The sequence below is a fragment of the Solea senegalensis genome, unplaced genomic scaffold, assembly GCF_019176455.1.
Source record: "Solea senegalensis isolate Sse05_10M unplaced genomic scaffold, IFAPA_SoseM_1 scf7180000013655, whole genome shotgun sequence".
Classification (NCBI taxonomy): domain Eukaryota; kingdom Metazoa; phylum Chordata; class Actinopteri; order Pleuronectiformes; family Soleidae; genus Solea; species Solea senegalensis.
In genome coordinates this window covers 1-23123 of record NW_025320862.1, presented here as the reverse complement: position 1 = coordinate 23123, position 23123 = coordinate 1, and the positions used below count along the sequence as shown (strand labels likewise).

General features: G+C 39.6%; 2 protein-coding genes across 2 annotated transcripts; both read left to right on the top strand.

Annotated features, from left to right (window-relative positions):
* The first annotated feature begins 778 nt into the window (after window positions 1-778).
* On the top strand, window positions 779-4329 carry tmem9 (transmembrane protein 9). Its single transcript, XM_044015553.1, has 6 exons — window positions 779-901; window positions 1032-1168; window positions 1938-2029; window positions 2145-2253; window positions 2511-2642; window positions 3118-4329. Exons 2-6 carry the CDS (start codon window positions 1085-1087, stop codon window positions 3256-3258), a joined length of 558 nt encoding a protein of 185 aa, XP_043871488.1. The 5' UTR covers window positions 779-901; window positions 1032-1084; the 3' UTR covers window positions 3259-4329.
* A 625-nt stretch (window positions 4330-4954) lies between these two features.
* Window positions 4955-22574, top strand: LOC122760459 (dihydropyridine-sensitive L-type skeletal muscle calcium channel subunit alpha-1-like). Its single transcript, XM_044015558.1, has 42 exons — window positions 4955-5321; window positions 6965-7070; window positions 9879-10018; window positions 10184-10317; window positions 10410-10562; window positions 10639-10844; window positions 10938-11041; window positions 11567-11712; window positions 11792-11873; window positions 11964-12124; window positions 12215-12440; window positions 12525-12732; window positions 13199-13319; window positions 13430-13544; window positions 13637-13736; window positions 13866-13935; window positions 14335-14467; window positions 14563-14692; window positions 14773-14832; window positions 14967-15073; window positions 15200-15287; window positions 15759-15866; window positions 15953-16005; window positions 16089-16235; window positions 16467-16668; window positions 16764-16922; window positions 17951-18061; window positions 18153-18236; window positions 18774-18821; window positions 19291-19317; window positions 19404-19529; window positions 19618-19683; window positions 19772-19863; window positions 19945-20104; window positions 20213-20340; window positions 20434-20530; window positions 20855-20957; window positions 21076-21177; window positions 21267-21400; window positions 21610-21735; window positions 22104-22306; window positions 22386-22574. The coding sequence occupies exons 1-42, from the start codon at window positions 5137-5139 to the stop codon at window positions 22486-22488; spliced, it is 5154 nt and encodes a 1717-aa protein (XP_043871493.1). The 5' UTR covers window positions 4955-5136; the 3' UTR covers window positions 22489-22574.
* The last annotated feature ends 549 nt before the right edge of the window (window positions 22575-23123 follow it).

Genomic DNA, 23123 nt, shown 5'->3' with positions numbered 1-23123 from the left:
TTATTAATAATTAAAGGAAGATTATTATCTAACCAGTATCACCTTGTAGGCAGCTTGCCATAGGGTTGTTTAACCACTGGTGTACAAAATTAAACACATAAATGTACTTAAATGTAAACTAAATGTAAAGCTACATATATTATTATACTTTAAAAAAATAATATTAGATATTTTAAAAATATAACAACAAACTGTTAATTGCAAGCATTACATTACACTACTGTACGTAATAAAGAATAAAAACAGTCTGAAATAGTTTTGGTTTTATCGTGCATTCTAGTTCATTTTTTGTTATCTTATGATTATGTTTTGTTATTAATTTTAGCTCCTGGTTTAACTTTAGAAATTGTTGTTTATATTTGTATTAGTGAACGGCAGTTTGATCAGTCAACTGAGGTTGTTATGAATGTGTGTTATTGTTTGTTTGTTTTTTTAAATGATTTAATTAACTTTAAAGTTTGACGGGGCAAGAAAAAAAAGAATGCATACTCAAATACATGAGCAATCGTGGAAAGTGTGTAATCCTAGGTTTTTATTTCATTTGATTCCCTTTCACTTACTTTTGGTTTTGTCCAGTAGGTGTCAGTATTGCTACAGCATTTTTTTATCCCCGCTCTTGAGGCAAGTGAAGACCCGCCCACAACCTGCCTCTGACTGGCTCACCATAATTAACTTGTCTGCTTCTCACCAATCATTTATCGCCTTGCCACAAATCTAAACCAATCAAAGGCAAGTAACATTGGGTGGGGAGGAGTTTAGTTGAATCAGTCTCGTGACGAAGAGACCCGGAAAACGGAAGCTCCGTATTAATTTGGGCAAGCTAACAACAAAGCTAACGTCATAATGCGTAGTCGCATCTTGAAAGCACAGCAAAAACAAAACTTTCATTTCTAATCGACACGTAAGTTGTGTTTATTCATGTGTTGTCTTTATGATCAAACGTTTATATGTACCTCCACTATTACTGCAGTTAGTCTTAATTTGCTGCACAGTTACAGTATGTGATGACACAGACTGTTGTGTTTTGACAGAGCTTTGCTGGAAATCCTGCACACGCAGTATAAACAGCCTCACCTCTGACAAAATGTCGTTTAATCGGGAACGACCCTGGACATTCATTGTGGCCGCATTTGTGATCTTCTTTCTGCTGGATGCTGTTGAGGCGAAGGTAAAAAAAAACCCTGTCGATCCACACCTGATAACAGACTAAACCTGGTTCTCAATATCTGCTGGTCTCGAGCAGCCTTAAAAACGTTAATTTCATTTTCTAAATATTTCAATCGCCTAACGTAGACATTGTAATACTGAGTGATTTGATAGTAACTCATAAACTGTTTTGGTATGTGACGTTGGTAAACGCTGTAAAATGAAAATGCCTTTTTATTGTGTAGATAAATAGATGGATTGATGGATTTGCCAGCCTGAATGACTCGTACAGGCACAACGTATTTTACAATACACGACAGTTAAAATGATACTAAAATGATTCAGTTAAAGGCCTTTTAGACATAAATATAAAAGTGTTCATTAAAAAAATGACCACTTCAGAAAGTATCCTTGGGTCCATTAAAAACTGTGTAAATGGTGGCCTACAAGAGCATAACAAGTTGTGTTGATGTCAGTGGATGCCACTTTGTACTGATTCTATTAAGGTTTGGGATTTTTTAATCATCATCATCATCATCATCAATTATTTTCATATATCGATTATTTTCATTGTCTATTGGCAGAAATGCACTATAAATACCAGTGAATCATTAAACTTGGTAAATAACAGTAGGCCAAATCAAGCTGACCAGGATTTAATATTTTTCACAATGGCATGGTATGTGTGTGTATATATATATATATATATATATATACACACACACATACACACATATACTGTACATATATAGTTTGTGTCCACTTTAATCCAGTTCTGTCTGAAATTGCAGAATTTTGAGGATGTTCGATGCAAGTGTATCTGCCCTCCATACAGAAACATCACTGGCCATATATACAACCGAAATGTCTCCCAGAAGGATTGGTAAGCTAAACCTTCCAAATCACACACAGTGTTCCTGCTGTGTAGAACATATTCTGAATCTTCTTTAGAGAGGTTGAACCCACCTCTCACAGGAACGTTTTGATATGTTGTACAGTAACTGCCTTCATGTTGTGGAACCCATGCCGGTGCCAGGCCATGATGTTGAGGCATACTGTCTGTTGTGCGAATGCAAGTATGAGGAACGAAGCAGCAACACGATCAAGGTACCGTGGGACTTTTATCAGCACACATTGTTTTCTCTTCAAGAAAAGAACATATATGTCATATCAAAAATAAATTCTGTTTAATCTGAGTTCTTGGTCAAATTAAATGTATTAAGGAGAAAAATTCAAAGGAATCACAGTCACAGTAATTGATAGCACATAGAAATTTTAAATTGAAAATAAAAATGTGTTGGCTTCACATGAAAGATGGCTGAACATGTAAAAAAATTTAAATGTATTAAATCTGTCTCTCCTAGGTGACCATCATCATTTACCTGTCTGTTGTGGGTGCACTGCTGCTCTACATGCTGTTTCTGCTACTGGTCGATCCTCTCATCCGCAAACATGACTCTTACACCCAGCCACTGCACAACGAGGAGGACTCTGAGGTAACCATTCACAGTAAACAACATATACTGCATGTGCTTTGGTAGTCGCTGTAGAGGGAGCTTCTACATACACTGCTTTCAGACCTAAGCTGAAAGCAGATTGTTCATAGTGCTTCTTAGTGTAATGCCCAGTTAATGTCCAAGTGAGCTCATGTTAGAACACAGCTGGAGAACCTCTGGTGAGTGAATGGGTGAGTATCCTGCTTCCTACATGCTGAGGTCGGACACCACCCCCTTGCCCTGGTCCTCCAGGAAGTCTGCTGATGTTTTGAACATGTCTCACCCAGACCCATTATTTTTGTCATATGCGGACATCAAACTGTGGCCAGATCCAAATCTCCAAACATTGTCTGGACTTAAGGTCTGAAAAAGAGAGGTTGATGTGTGTGAACCTACAGTTCACACACATATTTAATTTCAGTTGAATGTAAATTCCTTGTTTAATTTTTGTTCTTGGCTCTTGGTGTGTGTTCAGGAGATGCGTCAGCAGGTGGACAGCAGTCAGGCGAGAGGAAACACCGTGCTGGAGCGGGTCGAAGGAGCACAGCAACGCTGGAAAAAGCAGGTCCAGGAACAACGCAAGACTGTTTTTGACCGACATAAGATGCTTAGTTAAACCCTAAAGCTAACCTTGGTACAGGTTTAGAACAAGTAACCTCACCTGGCTCACAACACTGGGAGCAGCTGAACTAACTTATTTGTAACTGATTGTGCTGTCCCTCTGAATCAGTTAAGCACACTGATGTTCACCCATGTCGACATTTCCACTTAAGGCTAAATTGCGGTTTGCACACTAATAAACGACTACTAAAATAGAAATGTCTTTATTGTAGAACCTTTTTTTTTAGCCAGACTGAATAGCTTTCAAGCTTCTTTTGTGATGCTTTTTTGTTGTTTGTTAGCATCTTGCTAACACGCTATTTATTATTATCATTATTTATATTAAACCTTTTTTCCCTTGTATGTTGTAATGTTATTGCCAAGCATTGCGCATTTTATTGTTAAACAATATTACTAATGAATTTTTACATGAGTAGTTGGACTTATTCAGTATTATTTGCACTAATATAATTGTAATTGAAGGAATGAAGGAAGGATTTGTGATTTTAAAGTTTTGACATCACCTTTTACCTGGTTGCTCTTTAAATGACAGTAATTTAAAGCTTGTACAATGTAACAGATGAGAGTTAACAGTCATTTCGGCTGATTTTGTTATCCATTTTATCACAGCAGCATTTACATTATCTAATTTGTGGTCCAGGTGAATGGAATACACTTTGCAATGCAACGAGAGAGATGGGGAGTGGGACATTTGATGGAGCTTTAAATCCGTCTGACATTCAAAATCAGTAAAGCTGCTAATAATGTGTTAAAGTTGGAAATGTCAGGCTGTATTACAGCTCTAGTGTGCACATTCTGCCACTGAAGCTTCCTGTTGTTGTTTTTCTTTTCATATGACAAAGGTACACTGACTCACTTTCCCTCAGGCACAGCGGGAACAGTTTAATTTTATTTGCTTTCATGATCACTGAAAAAATGTTTTTGGCTAATTTACAAATACTTTCATATTGCTGCTATAATTGGTGTTTTGTATTTATGCGTCACTCCACTCTAATTGGATTATTTTGCTGTGTATGTCTACATGTTTGGCTTGATGTGAAATAATAATAAATACAAACACTCTCAAGTGCTAGATTGTTGTTTATTCCTCTTTGGATGTTTTGTAATATTATTCTGGCTGTCAAAGGATTTGTCGCTGTTGGTGTAGAGGAGGAGGAGGAGGAGCACACTCTTTGTGTGCCGCCTGCTTCCACTGTACTGTGTGAAATTAATGTTGACATATGCTGTGCTGTACTCTGCTTTACCTGCACAATATCACCAGAGGTAATAACATCCATGAGTCTCCTGCCTCTTTCCTGGTAATCTTCCTTTTTTCTTCAGGCTCAAACATGCAAATGTTGAGGGCTCGGTATGTTTTGAAATTGAGGACCAGTCCTTGTTTGCTCATGAGAATATTGGGCTCCCGCAAGGGAAAAAAAAAACAAAAAAACCTGCCTCTTGCCACGGTTATACTCTCATTTATCACTGCTATCACCCCAACCCCCTCGATCTCATCTACTCCCTTCTACCCACCCTCATAACTATCCCCAAGCATGGCCTGTCAGTGGTTTGCAGTCTAAATTTAAACTACAGCAGGGCCAACTGCTCCACCAGCCACTCTGGGCCCCTGTTATTTTGCCCAGGGTCGGGGGGGGGGGCTTTTTCTGTCAGAGGCCCTCAGCCAAGAGCTGAGGTCTGTGACTCTACACGAGGTTGAGGAAGTCAGAGGGAGAGGAGAAGAGGGGGAGAGAGGTCAGTGGAGGAGTGCACACAAGATCAGCAATTTAGGAACCCACGGACCTCCACAACAGGGTTTACACTGTGCCTGCGATTGGGATTATACAGAGAACGGACTAATTTCTTTTGGAGTTGGACTTGAGGTGGAAGTACCAAGATGGCGGCCAACGCAGAGGCAGCAAAGCCGGTCATCATGAATGAAGAGGAACTGAAGAGGAAGCAGAGGGAGAAGCTGAAGAAGCTACAGGCCACGGGAGGCAACCCTCGCCCCGCGAGATCCCTCTTCCTCTTCAACCTCAAGAATCCCTTCCGCAAGGCGTGCATCAACATCGTAGAGTGGAAGTATCCTTTACAGACTCACACAGATATTTCCTGGAGACTTGCACTAACATGAACCATAACTGTTACTTGTCTAACCATAAACATTTCCCCAAACTTAATCTAACCCCAACCTTACTTTAATATGTCTTTTCCATTAATTTCAATGATTTACATTATGGATTTTGCTTTTTGTCTCCACAAACAAGGCTGGTCCCCTGAATGTGACCGTAAATATATTCACAGTAGGTCCCACAACATGAGTAACAGCACATCCATACTCATAGCACTGATTTAATTGGCATCTAAATATATTCCATTTAAACTGTGTATGTTTATTCTGTCTAGAAATATGATTTTTTTAGGCATTTCTAACTGAATTCATACCGTATATGAGCTTTTAAGGGCATTGTACAGTTATTACAGCATAAAGGGCTGTGCTAAAGAACACTGACAGCTAGGATACGCACACATTATGTGTCTGCATGACACTGAATTATCAGCTGTGTAGTTCACCTGCTTGCAAGACTGATGGAGCCAAATACCTCTCTGATCTGTTGAGAAGTGTTAGGACTTTGTTATGTACGTGGCACTGTGTCAATGTCAAGTTTACAGCTCTCATATGTTCACCTAAAATATGACAGAACACATTTACATCGAGCAAACGCAAGTTATTGATGAGTCTGTCTCCTTAAGTGTCCTGACCAGCTGTCATGTTGGTTTTAATGTGGAAATATGTCTCTGCATGAACACAAGGCAGGCTAGTGAGTGATGTTGTGGTCCCTATTTGCTTTTAGCCCGATGTCCATTCCTCGATAATAATAATAATAATGATATTTTTTTCTTCTAAGATGATTGTATTGATCTTTATTTTCAGAGACAACTAAATCAAATGTTTAAATGTTTCGGATTTAAAATAACATACATAGATTTTGAGCATTTATCATTATGGTGTAAATAATTGTTTTCAGCTGCATCATCATGCATCTCCATATGTTCAGCCAGGTAATTTTTTTTTGTAGCAGTATGCCCGTCTTTAACACAAGACATGGGTATGAGTACAATTGCAGAAATTGAAAAAAAAAAAGAAATTCTCCTTGAATGCAAATGTGAAATCAAATCCTAATGTCTGAAAAAATAACTGCTCACAAACAGTGAATAATGAAATGCCTCATAGATTAAACACATGTTTATTCCTGATGAATAGTGTGTGTTAAAATGGTTTGGTCATATTCTTGGTCTGTGCAGCTGTCCCACGGCATCACACGGAGACATGATGCTGACCTGGCAGGGGAATTCTCTTAGAGAGCCCCCTATGGATGAGAATGAAGCAGGACAGCAGACAAGATTACATTAACTGTGACTGCTTTGCTGGCTAACTGTTGGGCCGGTGTACGGATGATGTTTCAAGCAGTATTTAGAGGCACTGATTGATTTTTAGCAGAGCTACACAGGTGTTTGATATGTGTTATCACATTACATCACAAAAAGTAATGAACGAGTCAAATTAACTGACCCTTTGCTTTACTAAAATACAAATTCTCAGCCTCCCTGTCACTCAAATGTTATCATTATAATTCTAGGTGACCAGTTTCACTTTTTGAGTTTATTTTACCAGTGTTCTGCATCCTCATGTTTTATTGTTATGACCCTAAACCCCAAACCAGAACATTTGAGATCATCATCTTATTGACGATCTTTGCAAACTGTGTTGCTCTGGCTGTGTTTCTGCCCATGCCTGAAGAAGATACTAATAACACCAATTTAAACTTGGTGAGTATGACCCTCTCATCTTTTCTTTCACGTACGTCATAGGAGCCAGTGGATCAAAGTGATATTTGTTTGTCCTGTTAAGCTGGATATGGAAACACAATATTGTATTTCACTCCTTGTTTTGCAATGATCAGAAGATATCTATGTCCCGCAGGGTGTAGGGTTTGAGCGCTTTAATCCTCCAAAGACACGTTTCTGTGCATTGAGTCACTTGCCCATAATACTATGCTTCATATAAATGCCAGTAGACACAACTCACCTCTCAATTTGGAGTTGCATCTGTGTCTGCAGATGAACACATCATCTACCAAACATGTTATTGGATTTTCCCCAAACGCTCACTTTCATGTATATTACAAGTTGTGCAGTTATGTCTCATGTCTGAGTTCATTTTGACAGATAATAGACAGGTAATAAAATTGATTTCATTGTATATGTGACAATTCACATAGCATTCATTTTATTTTCTTAATTTATTAATTGACAAGAATTATGGAAACACAATCTACCAATGAAATGGAAGTAGCTTATGCTGCTTGAGTTGCCTTTGTTATGTAAACTAGCTGATGGCAGGTGTTTGTTTGGTTTTAGGTGTGTTAATGTTGCTAATAATGCTGGATTATGTATTCCAGATCTGAGGCTGAACAACAGCCAGTCACCGTACTAAACTGGGTGAAAATGAATGGTGTTTGCTCCTTGTATGTAGTGTTTACTGTATGTCCTGCTAGATATTTGGTGTTGTATTGTCAATGGTTTTGGGGAAGATGTGTGCAGAAAGATGGTGTGGGGTGGAGTGGCTCAGTGGTTAAGACCGGTACCCTAAGTGCGAAAGACATCATGGTCGCAATGGTTGCAAGTTCGACTCCACCCCTCGCTGATTGTACTCAATTCCATTGTAAGTCGCTTTGGACAAAAGCGTCTGCTAAATGACATGTAATGTAAATGTAATGAAGATTGTTGTGAGGGTCTTGAGATGTTGGTCAATGTCTCTCAGTGGCCAGACCTCCTGTACAACAGGTGTATATATTACATTACATGTCATTTAGCAGAGGCTTTTATCCAAAGCGACTTACAGTAAGTGCATTTCAATATTTGGGTACAAACAAGAGCTAGAAGTACTGTAAGTAAGCCAAACTATAAAGTGCTAGTCATAAGTGTGATGTACAAGTAAGTGCTCAACACACAGTACACTCACTATCCCCTTTATTAAGTATACAGGATCCCCAAATAAGTGGCACTCACTGTGTGTGTTCTTCTGCTGCTGTAACCCATCTCTCCATACATTGGTTGTAATGAGTGGCTATTTGAGTCACTGTTGTGGGTTAGATATGCATTTTTTATGATTTTTTTATTATTATTTTAACCAACTTCTGGCATCAACAAGGCATCTTTGTAGAGAGAACTGCAACTTACATGGTGTTTTCTCGTTTTTTGGACCACTTGCTGTAATCCTGAGAGAGGGATGTGCCTGAAGATCCCACTAGATCAGCAAACTCAGACCAGCTTGTCTGTCATTCAAATCACCTTTCCTCCAAATTTCTAAAGCCCAGTTTGGACTTAAGAAGTTGTCTTTAACCAGGTCTTCATGCCTAAATGTACTTAGTTGGCTAATTCGATATTTACATGAACCTAAAAGTACCTAAAAGTGAGTGTAGCACAAATCACTAGGTTGACGCTATATAAATCATGTAGGCACCGAACCAATTGACCTGAACACCGGCCAAATTCATCAGGTTATCAGGTATCTAACCTAACTCCACCGCCACTTTAATATCTTTAGCGAGGCTTGCTTGCCAACCTGCTCACAACTCCTTCTTGCTTCTCGGTGTGCCATTCTTCAGAGGTGAGCAATGTAAGAGGAGCTAGTCAACCCATGCACCCCCAACGTCCATCACACTATACCCCACCACTGCTGCTGTAAGAAGTAAGAAGTAGGTCGGCCCAAACAGAGTCCAAAACTCTTATCTCATGTAACAACACTTACACTGGGCATGTAACATGTGGACAGAATATGTTCCAAATTTAATAGTCTACAATATGGAAGCACAAGCTATAATTACAAATTACACATCACTTTGGACCTCTTATACTTGTTCATTCTTCATAATTTACAACAATTATGAGAAAAAGTCAGAGGCCACATAATACTGCTGACATGTAGAGGAATGTTACAGCACTAGAGGCACACTGTGCTCACTTCTGTCCACGGTGTATCTGTGAAAAATACACACACTGACTAATGAGACACAAATAAGGACACGATTTTCGAAACAGACTGATAGTTATCACTGAACGAAGCATTGATATTTGTGCGAATTGTTAGCTCTTTTTTTTCAAACTCTCTGTTTCAAAGCTCTCACTTGTTAAATTGTGGCTACTGTGGCTTTTTACATCACTGACTCATGAGCCACTCATCTGTTTCAGCTGTCTGAGGTCATGACATGATATCAAAGCTAATGAGTTCATCTTTTATTCACTTCAACGTTTATTCGTACTTTGTCGGAATTGTGGTCGCCCTTACAGCCATGTAAAGTGATCAAACATAACAAAAATAATCCAATACAAAACAACTGCACAAAGTAATTTAAGGACAAATATTTAAAAGTAAAACAATGACAGGTGTCATATATGGATTGAGTGGAGGTTTGTTAGTAAAGAATTTCATTTATAATATCAGCAACACCTATGCTATAGTGGCAAGTGCTTAAAGGTCAAAGTTGTCATAAACCAGTCAGTCGTTAAAATTGCACCTAAGGGCTGTGAGTTTCACAATATTTAATGTCCTGGTTTGTGACTTTTTTCTTTCAGGAGAGTTTGGAGTATATCTTCTTGATAATCTTCACATTAGAGTGCTTTCTGAAGATAGTGGCGTACGGGTTTGTTTTCCATGAAGGCGCCTATTTACGGAACTGTTGGAACATATTGGACTTTGTCATCGTCTTCATGGGGTAAGATGAGCTGTGTGCTGCAGGTGGCTGTCCTAACTGCCAAAGGACACATCTTTTCCTGGTCACTGCCACTCACTTTGGCAAAGCTGAAAATGAAATGCCAAAATATGGATACTGATCAGACAACAACTCTCCAAAGTAAAACATATGTTTCTCCTCCTACAGTCTCTTCACCTTTATCGTGGATACGATCCATCATATAGCAGGCATGCCGATAGAAAAGGGTGGAGGGTTTGACATGAAGGCACTGAGAGCCTTCAGGGTGCTACGACCTCTACGTCTCGTCTCTGGAGTCCCTAGTAAGAGCCAGTGCTTTATTTCATATATTCCCACCTTGCTCTTTCAGATTAGTGTCTTTTTAGTTTTTGACTGTTTGCTTTGTTCACTTCAGGTCTGCAGGTGGTGATGAACTCCATCCTCAAGGCAATGCTCCCTCTGCTGCACATTGCCCTGCTTGTCTTCTTATTGGTTACCATCTATGCCATCATGGGACTGGAGCTCTTCAAGTGCAAAATGCACAAGACCTGCTATTACGCTGACACGGGTATGTATAGACACAGACACAGTTGTAGTCAGGCTTTTATGTCATGTTGTATTTATGTCTTATCCCTTGCCCACAGGTATCTATGCTATAGAAGAGGGTGAGCTGCCTTCACCCTGTGCTCAGGCTGGTAACGGACGCCGCTGCATCATCAATGGCTCCGAGTGTCGGCCATACTGGGAAGGTCCCAACAACGGCATCACCCACTTTGATAACATTGGCTTTGCCATGCTCACAGTCTTCCAGTGTATCACCATGGAGGGATGGACCACAGTGCTCTACTGGGTGAGTGTGACCACCAACACCACATTGTGATTGTTCAAAACAAACGGCCAACAGATTATAATGTTTGTGGCTGATGCAGTTCTGGTCTTTCAGGTTAATGATGCTATAGGAAATGAATGGCCCTGGCTCTACTTTGTTCCCCTCATTCTGGTGGGCTCCTTCTTCGTGCTTAATCTGGTTCTGGGCGTGCTCAGTGGGTAAGACGACATTTGGATTTCATCAGGTTTATTGTCTGTGTCTTGCTTGCCAGTGAACTGTCCAGCACCAACTGGAAGATTTCTACATATTCAGGTCTTTTAACAAAGCTGAGAAGATTTTTTTCAGACCCACAGCGCCCACTTTTTACTGCTTCTGAGTTGTTGCCTTCAGGTTAAATACGAGAAACATTATTTTACCCCACAAGAGATTAAATTCTTAATATGTGAACTGTGGACTGATGCCTTGTGTGTGTGATGGGGATGTTGTTGAAGCCTTTTAGTTTACACTTCGAAAAGTAGTTTTTCATTGTATATACACCATAATTGTAATCCCGACCATGCTCTACTGTTGTGTGTTTTTTACTTTTGTTTGTTTTATTTTCTAACTTTGAATACTTACTCTGCAGTGTCCTTGAGTGTCTGCACAAGTATTGTTACAGTTTTCCTGTGGGGCATGTTTCCATCGATCTCATACTAAAATATAATAACACTTACTGATTCACTTTTCCTCATCTCTCCAATCAGGGAGTTTACCAAAGAGCGAGAGAAGGCCAGGTCGCGTGGAGAGTTTCAGAAGTTACGAGAGCGTCAGCAGCTTGATGAAGATGTGCATGGCTACATGGAGTGGATCACCCATGCTGAAGTGCTAGATGCAGACCGTGAGGGCATAGGTGAGCACTACAAACAACCTCAGTACCAGGTCATGATAACAAGAATTTTGGATTTCTACCTGTGATTCTCTCTTGTCAGGACTGCTGCCTTTGACCGGTGGAGATCCTGACACAGACAGCCTGTATGGCCTGGAAGGCAAAAGTCGAATCGTCTACTACTAGTGAGTCTGCTGTTTTTGAAATGAGTTAATGTTGACCTGTAATGTTCACAGCAGCTGGCCGCAGTAAGCCAGTGTTATTTTCATGTTTAGCCGCCTGGCCCGTCGCTGGAATCGTTTTTTCAGGATGAAGTGCCTGGTGTATGTGAAAACCAAGTGTTTCTACTGGGTGGTAATGATCCTTGTTTTGATCAACACCCTGACCATAGCGACAGAGTACCACCACCAGCCTGAGTGGCTTACGTCTCTTCAAGGTTGGAGATTCATTCAAATTTTATTACTGGTGCATTTTTTTTTTTTTCATTAAATCTGTTCTTTACAGCTTCATCCATTTATCTCAACAGATGTTGTCAGTCGTGTGCTGCTGGTGCTGTTCGTCATTGAGATGTTTGTGAAGATGTATGCTCTGGGCCCTCGAGCATATTTCATGTCTCTGTTTAACCGCTTTGACTTCTTCGTGGTGCTGTGCGGTATCCTGGAGATGATCATGTTGTCTGCAGGATCTGTGGCTCCGTTAGGTTTCTCTGTACTCAGGTGTATTCGGCTGTTGAGGATCCTTAAAGTCACAAAGTAAGTCCAGTGTCGTCAAAGCATCATGTTGCATTAACTGTATTTATTTTTGATTTAACACCTCCTCTCTCAACTGCTTTGCAGGTACTGGACCTCTCTGAGTAACCTTGTGGCCTCTCTCCTCAACTCTGTCCGCTCCATTGCCTCCCTGCTCCTCCTCCTCTTTCTCTTCATCGTCATCTTCTCACTCCTCGGCATGCAGGTTTTCGGAGGAAAGTTCAACTTTCCCGACCAAAGACCCAGACGCAGTAACTTTGACAATTTCCCTCAGGCCCTCATAAGTGTATTTCAGGTGAGACTAACCTCTTATTCAGTAAAACTTTACAATAAGGTAATGTGACAATGTAGTCACAGTATGATAATATTTTTTAAAATAATGCAGTAATATTATGGTAATATCATCACGTAGTAATAAAAGTAGTGTGGGAATAAAAATGTGTTCTCATGTGACGGTGTCACAGATGGTCGCCTCATTACCAGTCTATTACCTCGATATCACTTGGGAAATGACATAGAAATACTGTAGTATTATCTCCTTATTACCACACTGTTATGTTGCTATTACCAAGCTGGAAACTGCATTAGAAATAAGATGGTATTACCAAAAAATGACCTACATTAATGTTATAAATGTATTACTTGGCTGTTACTGTGCTGTAATGTTAACTGTTATTTATTTATTTCTATGATAACTTGTATTTCGATAGTTTGCTGGGGACAGTCTTTGTCTGAGTTTTAACCACTGACCGTATTCTCAGGTCTTGACAGGAGAGGACTGGACCACTGTTATGTACAATGGCATTATGGCCTATGGAGGGCCTGTTTTCCCCGGCATCCTAGTTGCCATCTACTTCGTTGTCCTCTATGTTTGTGGAAACTGTATCCGTCACATGCAAACAATATAATGTAATATTTAAAAATCTATGCATAATAATAATGGCTGGCAAAAAGATCCCAAGATTTTGTTTCCCTGAACTCACTGCAATCAGACATCCTTCTGAATGTTTTCTTGGCCATCGCCGTCGACAACCTGGCAGAGGCTGAGAGTCTGACCTCAGCCCAGAAAGAGAAGGCAGAGGAGAAGTTGAGAAGGAAGCTACTAAGGTGAATAAACGAGGTTTAACCTGAGTGAGACTGTCTGCTCTGCTTACTCATACCTTAAATATATCCCATTCATTTTCTCTGTTCCCCTCTAGGTCTAAAATGCCTGACAAGACTGATGAGGAAAGAGAGAGGATAGCTAAGAAACTGGCAGAGCAGAGGGCCAAGACAGAGGGCATGCCCACCACTGCTAAGGTTAGTGCTTCTGTCTGGTATCATATCGCATCTGTACTCGAAACACATATATTTATTAATAGAACAGTGATAGAAGCTATACATACTGTAAATAAATATATGTACTCTTTATTTCGGTTCTATTTTCAGCTAAAAATTGATGAGTTCGAGTCAAATGTCAATGAAGTGAAAGATCCATTCCCACCTGCCGACTTCCCGGGTAATACGCAAATATCTAAACCTCAACAGAAATATATTCTGCATTTCAAACCACTTTCTTTTTCAGCTATGCAGATGCAGCAGAAGCAGTTCACTGGAATTTATATTCATTACACCGGCTGTTTAGCAGAGCTGCTTGGCTATGTTTCAGTACAAGTATAGTAACCTCTCCTTATTATTAGCCTCAGCCAATTCCCTGAGCTGAGTTTATAATGGAGTCTAAAGTTAGGCTATTTTCACACTACCCTGGTGACTGCCATATAAAGTCTACAATGTTATTTAGTATAGGTAGTAAATAACTTGTATAGATTGTTTTTTAATTAAAAGTTATGGGATTTGATTTCATTTGCTTTGTGTTGTTCTCTCTTTCTGTCTTCCTGTTGCTTTTTTCAAATGGTAGGTGATGATGAGGAGGTAGAGCCTGAAATCCCCATCAGCCCTCGACCCCGACCAATGGCCGACCTGCAGCTGAAGGAAGAAGCGGTTCCATTGCCTGTCGCCAGCTCCTTTTTCATCTTTGGCCCTCAGAACAAGTAAGAGCTTAAATGTCCTTGTACAAAAAAGTATTTTGTTTAATATTATAATAAACTGTGTATGTGAGTGTTTATGGCCATTCACTGGTCTTCAGGTTCCGAAAGCTTTGCTACAAGATCATCAACGCGTCGTCCTTCACCAACTTAATCCTCCTGTTCATCCTGCTCTCCTCCATCTCTTTGGCGGCTGAGGACCCCATTGATCCCAAGTCCTACAGAAACAAGGTGACAAGCGGCTCTAATGTGACAGACAGCGACTGTTGAGAGAAGGTCACGTCTGATAGTTGTCTGTATCTGTCTTCCAGATCTTGGCCTATGCTGACATTGTCTTCACAACGGTTTTCACCATTGAGATTGTACTAAAGGTAAATACAACCATTTACTCTTGGTGTAATTTGACAATGTTAATGATAGAAGGTTTCCACTGAAATGCTATAAATATCACCTGCCGCTAAAGTGTTCGTAGTCTGACATGTTTCTACCAATATGTACATGACAGATGACAGTGTATGGAGCATTCATGCACGAGGGCTCCTTTTGTCGGAACTCCTTCAACATCCTGGATCTGCTTGTGGTCGGAGTCTCCCTGCTTTCTATGGGAATGGAGTGAGTTACTGCATTAGTGATATAAAACATTCCAATTATTATTATTTTTTATTTCTCCACATTACACTTTGTTAGTTTTTCAAGACATTGAAACCGACATTCTTTTTTGCCATGTGTTCAATGCAGATCGAGTGCCATCTCTGTGGTGAAGATTCTCAGGGTGTTGAGGGTGCTCAGGCCTCTTAGGGCCATCAACAGAGCTAAAGGCTTAAAGGTACAAGTGAAAAAAAATAATGTCTCTGTTTTGTCAGGTGGAGAAAGTTTTCAGATCCTTGCTAGAAAACACATACGGCATGAGATGATTGGAGCGGTTGGAAAAAGAACAACAAAAACCCAATAAAGTTTTATTTTTGGTGAAATACTGGTTACTTTTAAGTGTTTGGACTGCAACAATTTATTGAAACGAAATATTCTGACAATTCCTATGCCACAAATGGTTAATTTTGTAAGGGGTTATAAGCCAAACAAATTTGCAGCCAGTTTTATTTTCTTTCTCTTCTTGAAAATTAGCTTGTGTTAAATAGTTAATATTGTTGTAGTAAAGGATACAATATTTTTCTTTGAACATGTGTTTGAGCAAAAGTTTAAAGTCAAAAATGTACTGATGAAATAATGGAATTATTTTGTGTTTCCATTTTCCTACTCGACTTTGTGGTAACTGGTCATTGTTTATCTGTATTGACAGCATGTGGTCCAGTGTGTGTTTGTCGCCATCAAAACCATCGGTAACATCGTCCTGGTCACCATGCTGTTGAATTTTCTCTTTGCCTGTATTGGCGTGCAACTTTTCAGGGTAGGTTTGACACCACATCAAAGATTAGTGTTTTATAAACAAACTGCACATGCAATTAAATAAATCCCTAATCCTTTACCTGGTAGGGTAAATTCTACAGCTGCACAGACGCCTCAAAAATGACCGGGGAGGAATGCCAGTAAGGCAGACATCTCTCAGATATTAATAATCTTTAGTCTATTAATAATATTTAGTGTGACCATTCACTGTGTCTGCTCCCAGAGGATACTTCATGAAGCACATGGAGAATTCCTTACAAGACACGATGGTGGCTAAGAGAGAATGGCTCAACAGTGACTTCAACTTTGACAACGTGCTCAATGGCATGCTGGCTCTCTTCACTGTTTCCACGTTTGAGGGCTGGCCAAAGTAAGCACAGCATACATTTAGATTTGATCAATTGTGTCTTTGATGTGATCTTTTGTGATTGAGTTTGAGGACAGAATATCTTGTTATGTGGATATTGAGATGGAAGTAATTCCATTGCCATGAGCCAGGAATAGTAGTAGAGGCAGTATATCATTTTTAATCTAATGAATTATACATTTCATCCACACACACATTGCCATGATTGTATCTCTAATCTTTGATCTTTACCAGACTGTTATACAGAGCCATTGATTCAGGTGAAGAAGACATGGGCCCCGTCTTCAACAACCGTGTGGACGTCTCCATCTTCTTTATCATCTACATCATCCTCATCGCCTTCTTCATGATGAACATCTTCGTGGGCTTCGTCATCGTCACTTTCCAGGAGCAGGGAGAGGAGGAGTATAAGGACTGTGAGCTGGACAAGAACCAGGTACAATGAGGCCTTCGGAGTCAAGTCTGGTCAAGTCAAATCTAAAATGTCTTTCTTTAAAACCCACATCTCATCTGTGCTGCCTCTCCCTTCAGCGTCAGTGTGTGCAGTACGCACTGAAGGCTCGACCTCTGAGGTGCTACATCCCCAAAAACCCCTACCAGTACAGGGTCTGGTACATTGTCACCTCCTGCTACTTTGAGTACCTCATGTTCTTCCTGATTATGCTCAATACCTTGTGTCTGGGGATGCAGGTAAGTCATGTTCTAATGTAAACCCACTGAGTGTGTTAAATTTTCTGACAATATTTTGTGTTGTTAGTACATCTGTTGTTGTTATTTGGAGCCTTCAGTGAAAGAAAATGTTATTCTTTGTAGTTTTATGTAAATATGAGACAGAACGAGCTTCCAGAAAAATCCCAAATCTTCAACATAGTCCAATTTATTTAATTTGAATGGGCAAATCCAGTTTATCTCAGCTTAGATGCTATTTGTGTCCATTTAATCATCACTTTTGCTGCACAACAAGGTGATTGTGACTTAAGAGTTTGACAATGAGAGATAACCCAAATAAATATTAAATTAGACTTGAAACATTTTGACTCATTTAGCTTCTTCAGCTTCTCACACCACGGACATTCTGCTAAAAGTTAAAACTGTTTTATTTTCTTTATTTTTTGAAACATTATTATTCATGCTTTCCACATTGGATTGAAGTGGGAAGGGCACAGTTGAAAGTGGTACAGATTAAATAATTATTACTTGTCACCTTACAGAGAAAGTTTTAAAACAAACAACGTTTTGACTATACTCGATTATGTAAGTTTATTTGTATAGTGCCATTCTTACACAAGGCAATTCATAGTGCTTTACAGAGGCAATGAATTACATTGGAAATTAAAACAAAATCAATTAAAAAATAAATTATAGAAATTAAAACAATTTAAAATCAAGCAGACAAACATCTTTTCATCTGTTCTGTGTTTGCCGTCCCTTATTTGTCCCCCATGTGAAAATGAAATAAGTCACATGTTAGCCATATGTAATGATGACATGGAAGCTATTGAGAATGAAGAAAAAGGTAAATTATGAAGATTAATAATCATATGAAATACAAGGTGCACTGAAATCAAATAAAGAGTGTCCTGTTTATCTAGGAGAGCAATATCAGCTGTTGTAGTTACTGATCTGCGTGACGTGAAAATCCTGTGATCTGGAGAAAATGTTTGTTGAACAGCCAACCAAACAGTAACTTCACTGCATTTTCTTTTCTTTTCGTACAGCACTGCAACCAGTCAGACCATGTGACCAAGCTGTCGGACATTTTGAACTTGATCTTCACTGTGCTCTTCACTGTGGAGATGATTCTTAAGCTCATGGCCTTCAAAGCGAAGGTAAAACACTGATGTCTGTGGTTCCAGTGGTTGTCCACCCGGTTGTCCTGCTGTCTCATCAGTGTTTCTGTTGCATTGTGTCTCTGTGCAGGGCTACTTCGGAGACCCCTGGAACGTTTTTGATTTCATTATTGTCATTGGTAGCGTTGTTGACGTCATCTTGAGCGAAGTCGATGTGAGTAAGAAAAACAAAGCATGTGTGATTTTATCTTTTCCACAGAAATTAGACTCTCATTACAGGTGCTGCACATGAAAGTCCCTTGTGTTGTCATAATGAGACATTCCCACTCAATAATGTGATGTTAATTGAGATGGCTGAGTGAATTTATTTAATGCTGTGACACAGAAGCGTATTGTTGTGACCCCAGAGCTGACTGGTACCAGCAGAACTAGCTCTCAGGTCATGGTCAGTACTGTTGTTGGCAAATCTTGCTTCACCCTCTTCACTCTCACCCTCCTCACTGCCATATTTTACATCACCAGAACTTTCAGTTATCACTGATGTAATATCAAATAAGTTTTGGTGCCGTTGTTTTTCTCTTCTTCACTGTTGCACTGCATCACCCTTATCTTTCTTCATTCACAGACACGAGCTTATAGCAAATTGATTTATTTCACATCTTTTCATCCTTTTTTTTTTTCTTTTTCATCATCCCCATGAACTCTCTCCATTCTCCATACATCTCACTCCTCATCTGTCTATCCTCCACAGACTGCCCTGGCCTCCAGTGGAGGACTGTACTGTCTCCATGGCTGTGCTGTAAATATCTGATCTGCACTGCACTGCACTGCTGCATGAGCCTTGCTGTGTGAGCACTTCACGTTGTTCTCAACTAAACTGGTTGTAATACTGTACTGAACAGTTTGTGGCTCAAAGTGCTGGTGTTTTGTTTTTTTTACTGTCCATGTCATCTTGCAGAGAAAATGTCGGACAGGCCCTCAACTTGTTTTCTAATTTGTGTTACAGTATGGCTCATATAAAATTAGAGCTATATCTCAACACTGTATTTTATATATACGCAGTATTAATGATGCTGAATGACTGAAAAACCCCTTTTTTGACAGTGTGTATGTTGTTCATATCGCATGATTTACAAGTTGTAGCAGTTTTTCTAGTTTTAAGCAAACTAAAACTCCTAAAAAGTAGGAAAATCTTTCATATATTAACCTACATATATGCCTTCATACTGTTTAATTAAAGTTTGAGTTTAACATTTCTCTTTGTGCAGGAGACAAATCCTATGCAAGTGATTGCGGTAAGAATAAACTCTCTCTCAGAATTTAAATCAAGCAATGTTTGCCTTGTTTTCCTTTTGTCATACACTCTGTCTTTTCTCCACAGGCCTCTGAAAATGCCTCTGTTTCCATCACATTCTTCCGACTCTTCCGTGTCATGCGCCTGGTCAAACTGCTGAACCGATCAGAAGGCATTCGTAACCTGCTCTGGACCTTCATCAAATCCTTCCAGGTCTGTCAAATCTGCTCATCATTATCATATTTGTTTTTGTTTTTATTTTTTTTTTATTATTATTGACCTGCTTGATTTGTGTGTACAGGCGCTTCCTCACGTTGCTCTGCTCATCGTGATGCTCTTCTTTATCTATGCTGTCATTGGGATGCAGGTACCATTTTCAATATTTATTTTCACTATTTTCATTTTATTTTTAATATGTAAAATGTCTGTATTTTAACTGTGTAACATGCCTTTAGATCTTTGGAAAGGTAGCCTTAGTGGACGGCACCCAAATTAACCGCAACAACAACTTCCAGACATTCCCTCAGGCTGTTCTTATGTTATTCCGGTGAGTGTGTGGACCAAAATGAGGGTCAAAGCTCAAAGTTGAGCTTCACTCACTGTACTTGTTTTGCATTTCTATATTAAGATGTGCTACCGGGGAGGCTTGGCAGGAGGTCATGGTAGCGTCGATGTATGGGAAGAAGTGTGACCCCAAGTCTGATTTTCAGCCAGGAGAGGAGTACACCTGCGGGTCCAACTTTGCTGTCTTCTACTTCCTCAGCTTCTACTGTCTCTGTGCCTTTTTGGTAAAGAAGCATCCTTAAACTCCATGGTTGTTCACTATGACATATGACAGTGAGCTTTTCACTTCTTAAACAATATTGATAAGGGTGTTTTGTTCCGTCCTCCTTCAGATCCTCAACCTGTTTGTCGCGGTCATCATGGACAACTTTGACTACCTGACCCGTGATTGGTCGCTCCTTGGTCCACATCATCTGGATGAGTTTAAGAAGATCTGGGCTGAATATGACCCTGAAGCCACGTAAACCTGAACTCAAATTGAGATCCATAAGCCAAAGTCAGATTTTGTGTGTGCCACCTCAGATGAATGTAACATGTGTCTTGGATCTAACAGTGGGAGAATCAAACATCTGGATGTGGTGACGCTGCTGCGAAGCATCCAGCCTCCTCTGGGCTTTGGCAAGTTCTGTCCTCATCGTGCCGCGTGCAAGGTATATACATATTTCATTACATAGTCATTGCATAACACACTGTAGTGTATAATACATGGAAGTCATGTGATGACATCATGTATAAAATCATTCCAAATGGAAACTAGTAAAATAACATATGAGTTGCAGTTGTCTTATGGTGTTATTTTAATTAACATAATATGTACTATATAATGATTATGGTATCTATAGCCTTATATAAAATAGTATTAATTGATATTAATGATGATATAAATAAAGTGAATTACAAAATACATACAAAAAAGTATTTTTCTATTATTATTACTCACTGTTGTCCATATGCTCTCTGTTTCCTGTCTGCAGCGTTTGGTTGGTATGAACATGCCTCTCAACAGCGATGGCACAGTCACTTTCAATGCCACCCTGTTTGCTCTGGTCAGAACTGCTCTCAAGATCAAAACTGAAGGTACAATGCATCACTTCCTGTCTTAAACAGTAAACCAATCCATCGTTCTTCCTCCAGCCTGATGTATAAAATGTGATTTCAATTTTAATCTGCCGCTATTTTCATGGGCTGTCAATAGGTAACTTTGAGCAGGCCAATGAAGAGCTGAGGGCCATTATAAAACAAATCTGGAAACGCACCAGTATGAAACTGTTAGACCAGGTCATACCCCCGATTGGAGGTATGTTTAAATGAATCTGTTTATAATTAAAGTTCACCTTTACTACATGATCCAGCTCTAAAAATGCACTCTAACTTGTTTGGTTATAGATGATGAGGTGACTGTGGGGAAATTCTACGCCACCTTCCTCCTTCAGGACCATTTGCGCAAATTCTTGAAGCGTCAGGAGGAGTACTACGGCTACCGGCCCTCAAAGAAGAGCGCCTCAGGCCCAGAGATTCAGGTGATCAGACACTCTGGAGTCAGCATCATTTTATCAGTGTAATGTTTAAAAATGTCAGTCAAAACATTACTGCTCATATATTCAAAGAGCAAGCTGTGTAATGTTAATAAATATTTGAAATATTATATCACCAAGTACTCCTGTCCTTGGTAATGTTGTGCTACGTGCCTCTACTTTTCATTTTTAACACTTCCTTTGTGTATTTGTAGGCGGGTCTGAGGAGTACGGAGGATGAGGCAGCTCCAGAGATGCACAGGACCATTTCAGGAGACCTGCAGAATGAGGAAGAGATGGACAGAGCTATGGAGGAGGCTGGAGAAGAGGGCATTTACCAGGTGAAAAACACTCTCTGAAATCATGTGCAGTGTAGCAGTGCAGGAGAAGTCTGTGACATCATCACCATCATCATCTTTGTGTGCAAGCCTTGCTCACATCTTATCAATAAAATGGTCCTGGAGAGGGTTTTCTGCATTTTTAGTCCAGTGAAAACATTTTTAAAAAGCTCAAAAAAGCTCAATGTCAAGCAGAAATGGAAATGGAACTTGGCTTGTGTGTGTGTGTGTTGAGTGTTGGCAGTTTGAATCCCAACAGTGACTGCCCACTGCACTTCTGGGACACTTCCTATTAGAGGATGTAAATGCAGAGAGGAAATTCAGTGGCCATTGTAAATGTATCTATACCTGCATGTGCTTAATATCTCCAGCGTACACACTCTCTGTTTGGTAACCGGATGGACCCGTTCTCCACTGAGCCCACCGACGCTCAGCCTCCACACATGACCAAACAGCGACCACTCATATTCTCCGACAGTCAGCCTGAGTCATCACCTGACTTTTCTCCCTTGACGTCGACAACTGAATTCTTCCCCACAACAAAGAACAACACAAACAATAACGCCTTTGCGGAGTAAGAAACAACCTCACTGTCTTTTTATCTTGGTGGTGTTTGCTCAAAGTGAGTGTGTCTGATGCTTGTTGTCTTGTAGGTTTTCATTTGAAAGAGAAGGCAGTCCTGATGAGTTTTATAATCCCAGTGAGGATACAGATCCAGGTAAGAGGAGAGACGAGGCACAAACATGGGGTTCATGAGATTCCTGTGAATTTGATCATGTTGGAGACACAGTTATTGTGTCCTATTATGATTATGTGTTATGTTTTGCTGTATACTATTTGCTGTAAAATGTGTTTCGCTCAGTCTGCATACTTTGTGAATTTGTCATGGGCCAAAATGTATAATTCAAGTTCAGAAAGTAAATGTTTGTATGGAATCAGAGTAACAATTTAGAGCCCAGGGAAGTTCAAAGGAATTGCTTTAAGCTAAAACATTTTTTTTTCAGTTAACTGAGGAATAATTTGGTATATAGTGTCAATTGAAAAAAACTGAATGACATTTTTGACTGATTTTGGACGACATACTATACTATGACATTTTTAGGTGATTTTGGACGACATACTATACTATGACTTTTTTGACTGATTTTGGAAGACATACTATACTATGACTTTTTTGACTGATTTTGGACGACATACTATAACTTTTTGACACGTTTTGGACGACATACTATACTATGATGACTGATTTTGACATACTATACTATGATTTGGATCACATACTATTATACTATGATTTTGACTGATTTTGGAATACATACCTACTATGACTTTTCACTGATTTTGGACCTACATACTATACTATGACTTTTTTTCACTGATTTTGGACGCAT

Coding starts and splice junctions, on each gene's coding strand:
- tmem9 (XM_044015553.1), top strand. CDS start 1,085: ATGTCGTTTAATCGGGAACGACCCTGGACATTCATTGTGGCCGCATTT. Junction 1,169..1,937: donor TGGATGCTGTTGAGGCGAAG/GTAAAAAAAAAC, acceptor CTGAAATTGCAG/AATTTTGAGGATGTTCGATG. Junction 2,254..2,510: donor GAAGCAGCAACACGATCAAG/GTACCGTGGGAC, acceptor TGTCTCTCCTAG/GTGACCATCATCATTTACCT.
- LOC122760459 (XM_044015558.1), top strand. CDS start 5,137: ATGGCGGCCAACGCAGAGGCAGCAAAGCCGGTCATCATGAATGAAGAG. Junction 19,864..19,944: donor GCTGTTCTTATGTTATTCCG/GTGAGTGTGTGG, acceptor TTCTATATTAAG/ATGTGCTACCGGGGAGGCTT. Junction 21,178..21,266: donor GGTCATACCCCCGATTGGAG/GTATGTTTAAAT, acceptor GTTTGGTTATAG/ATGATGAGGTGACTGTGGGG.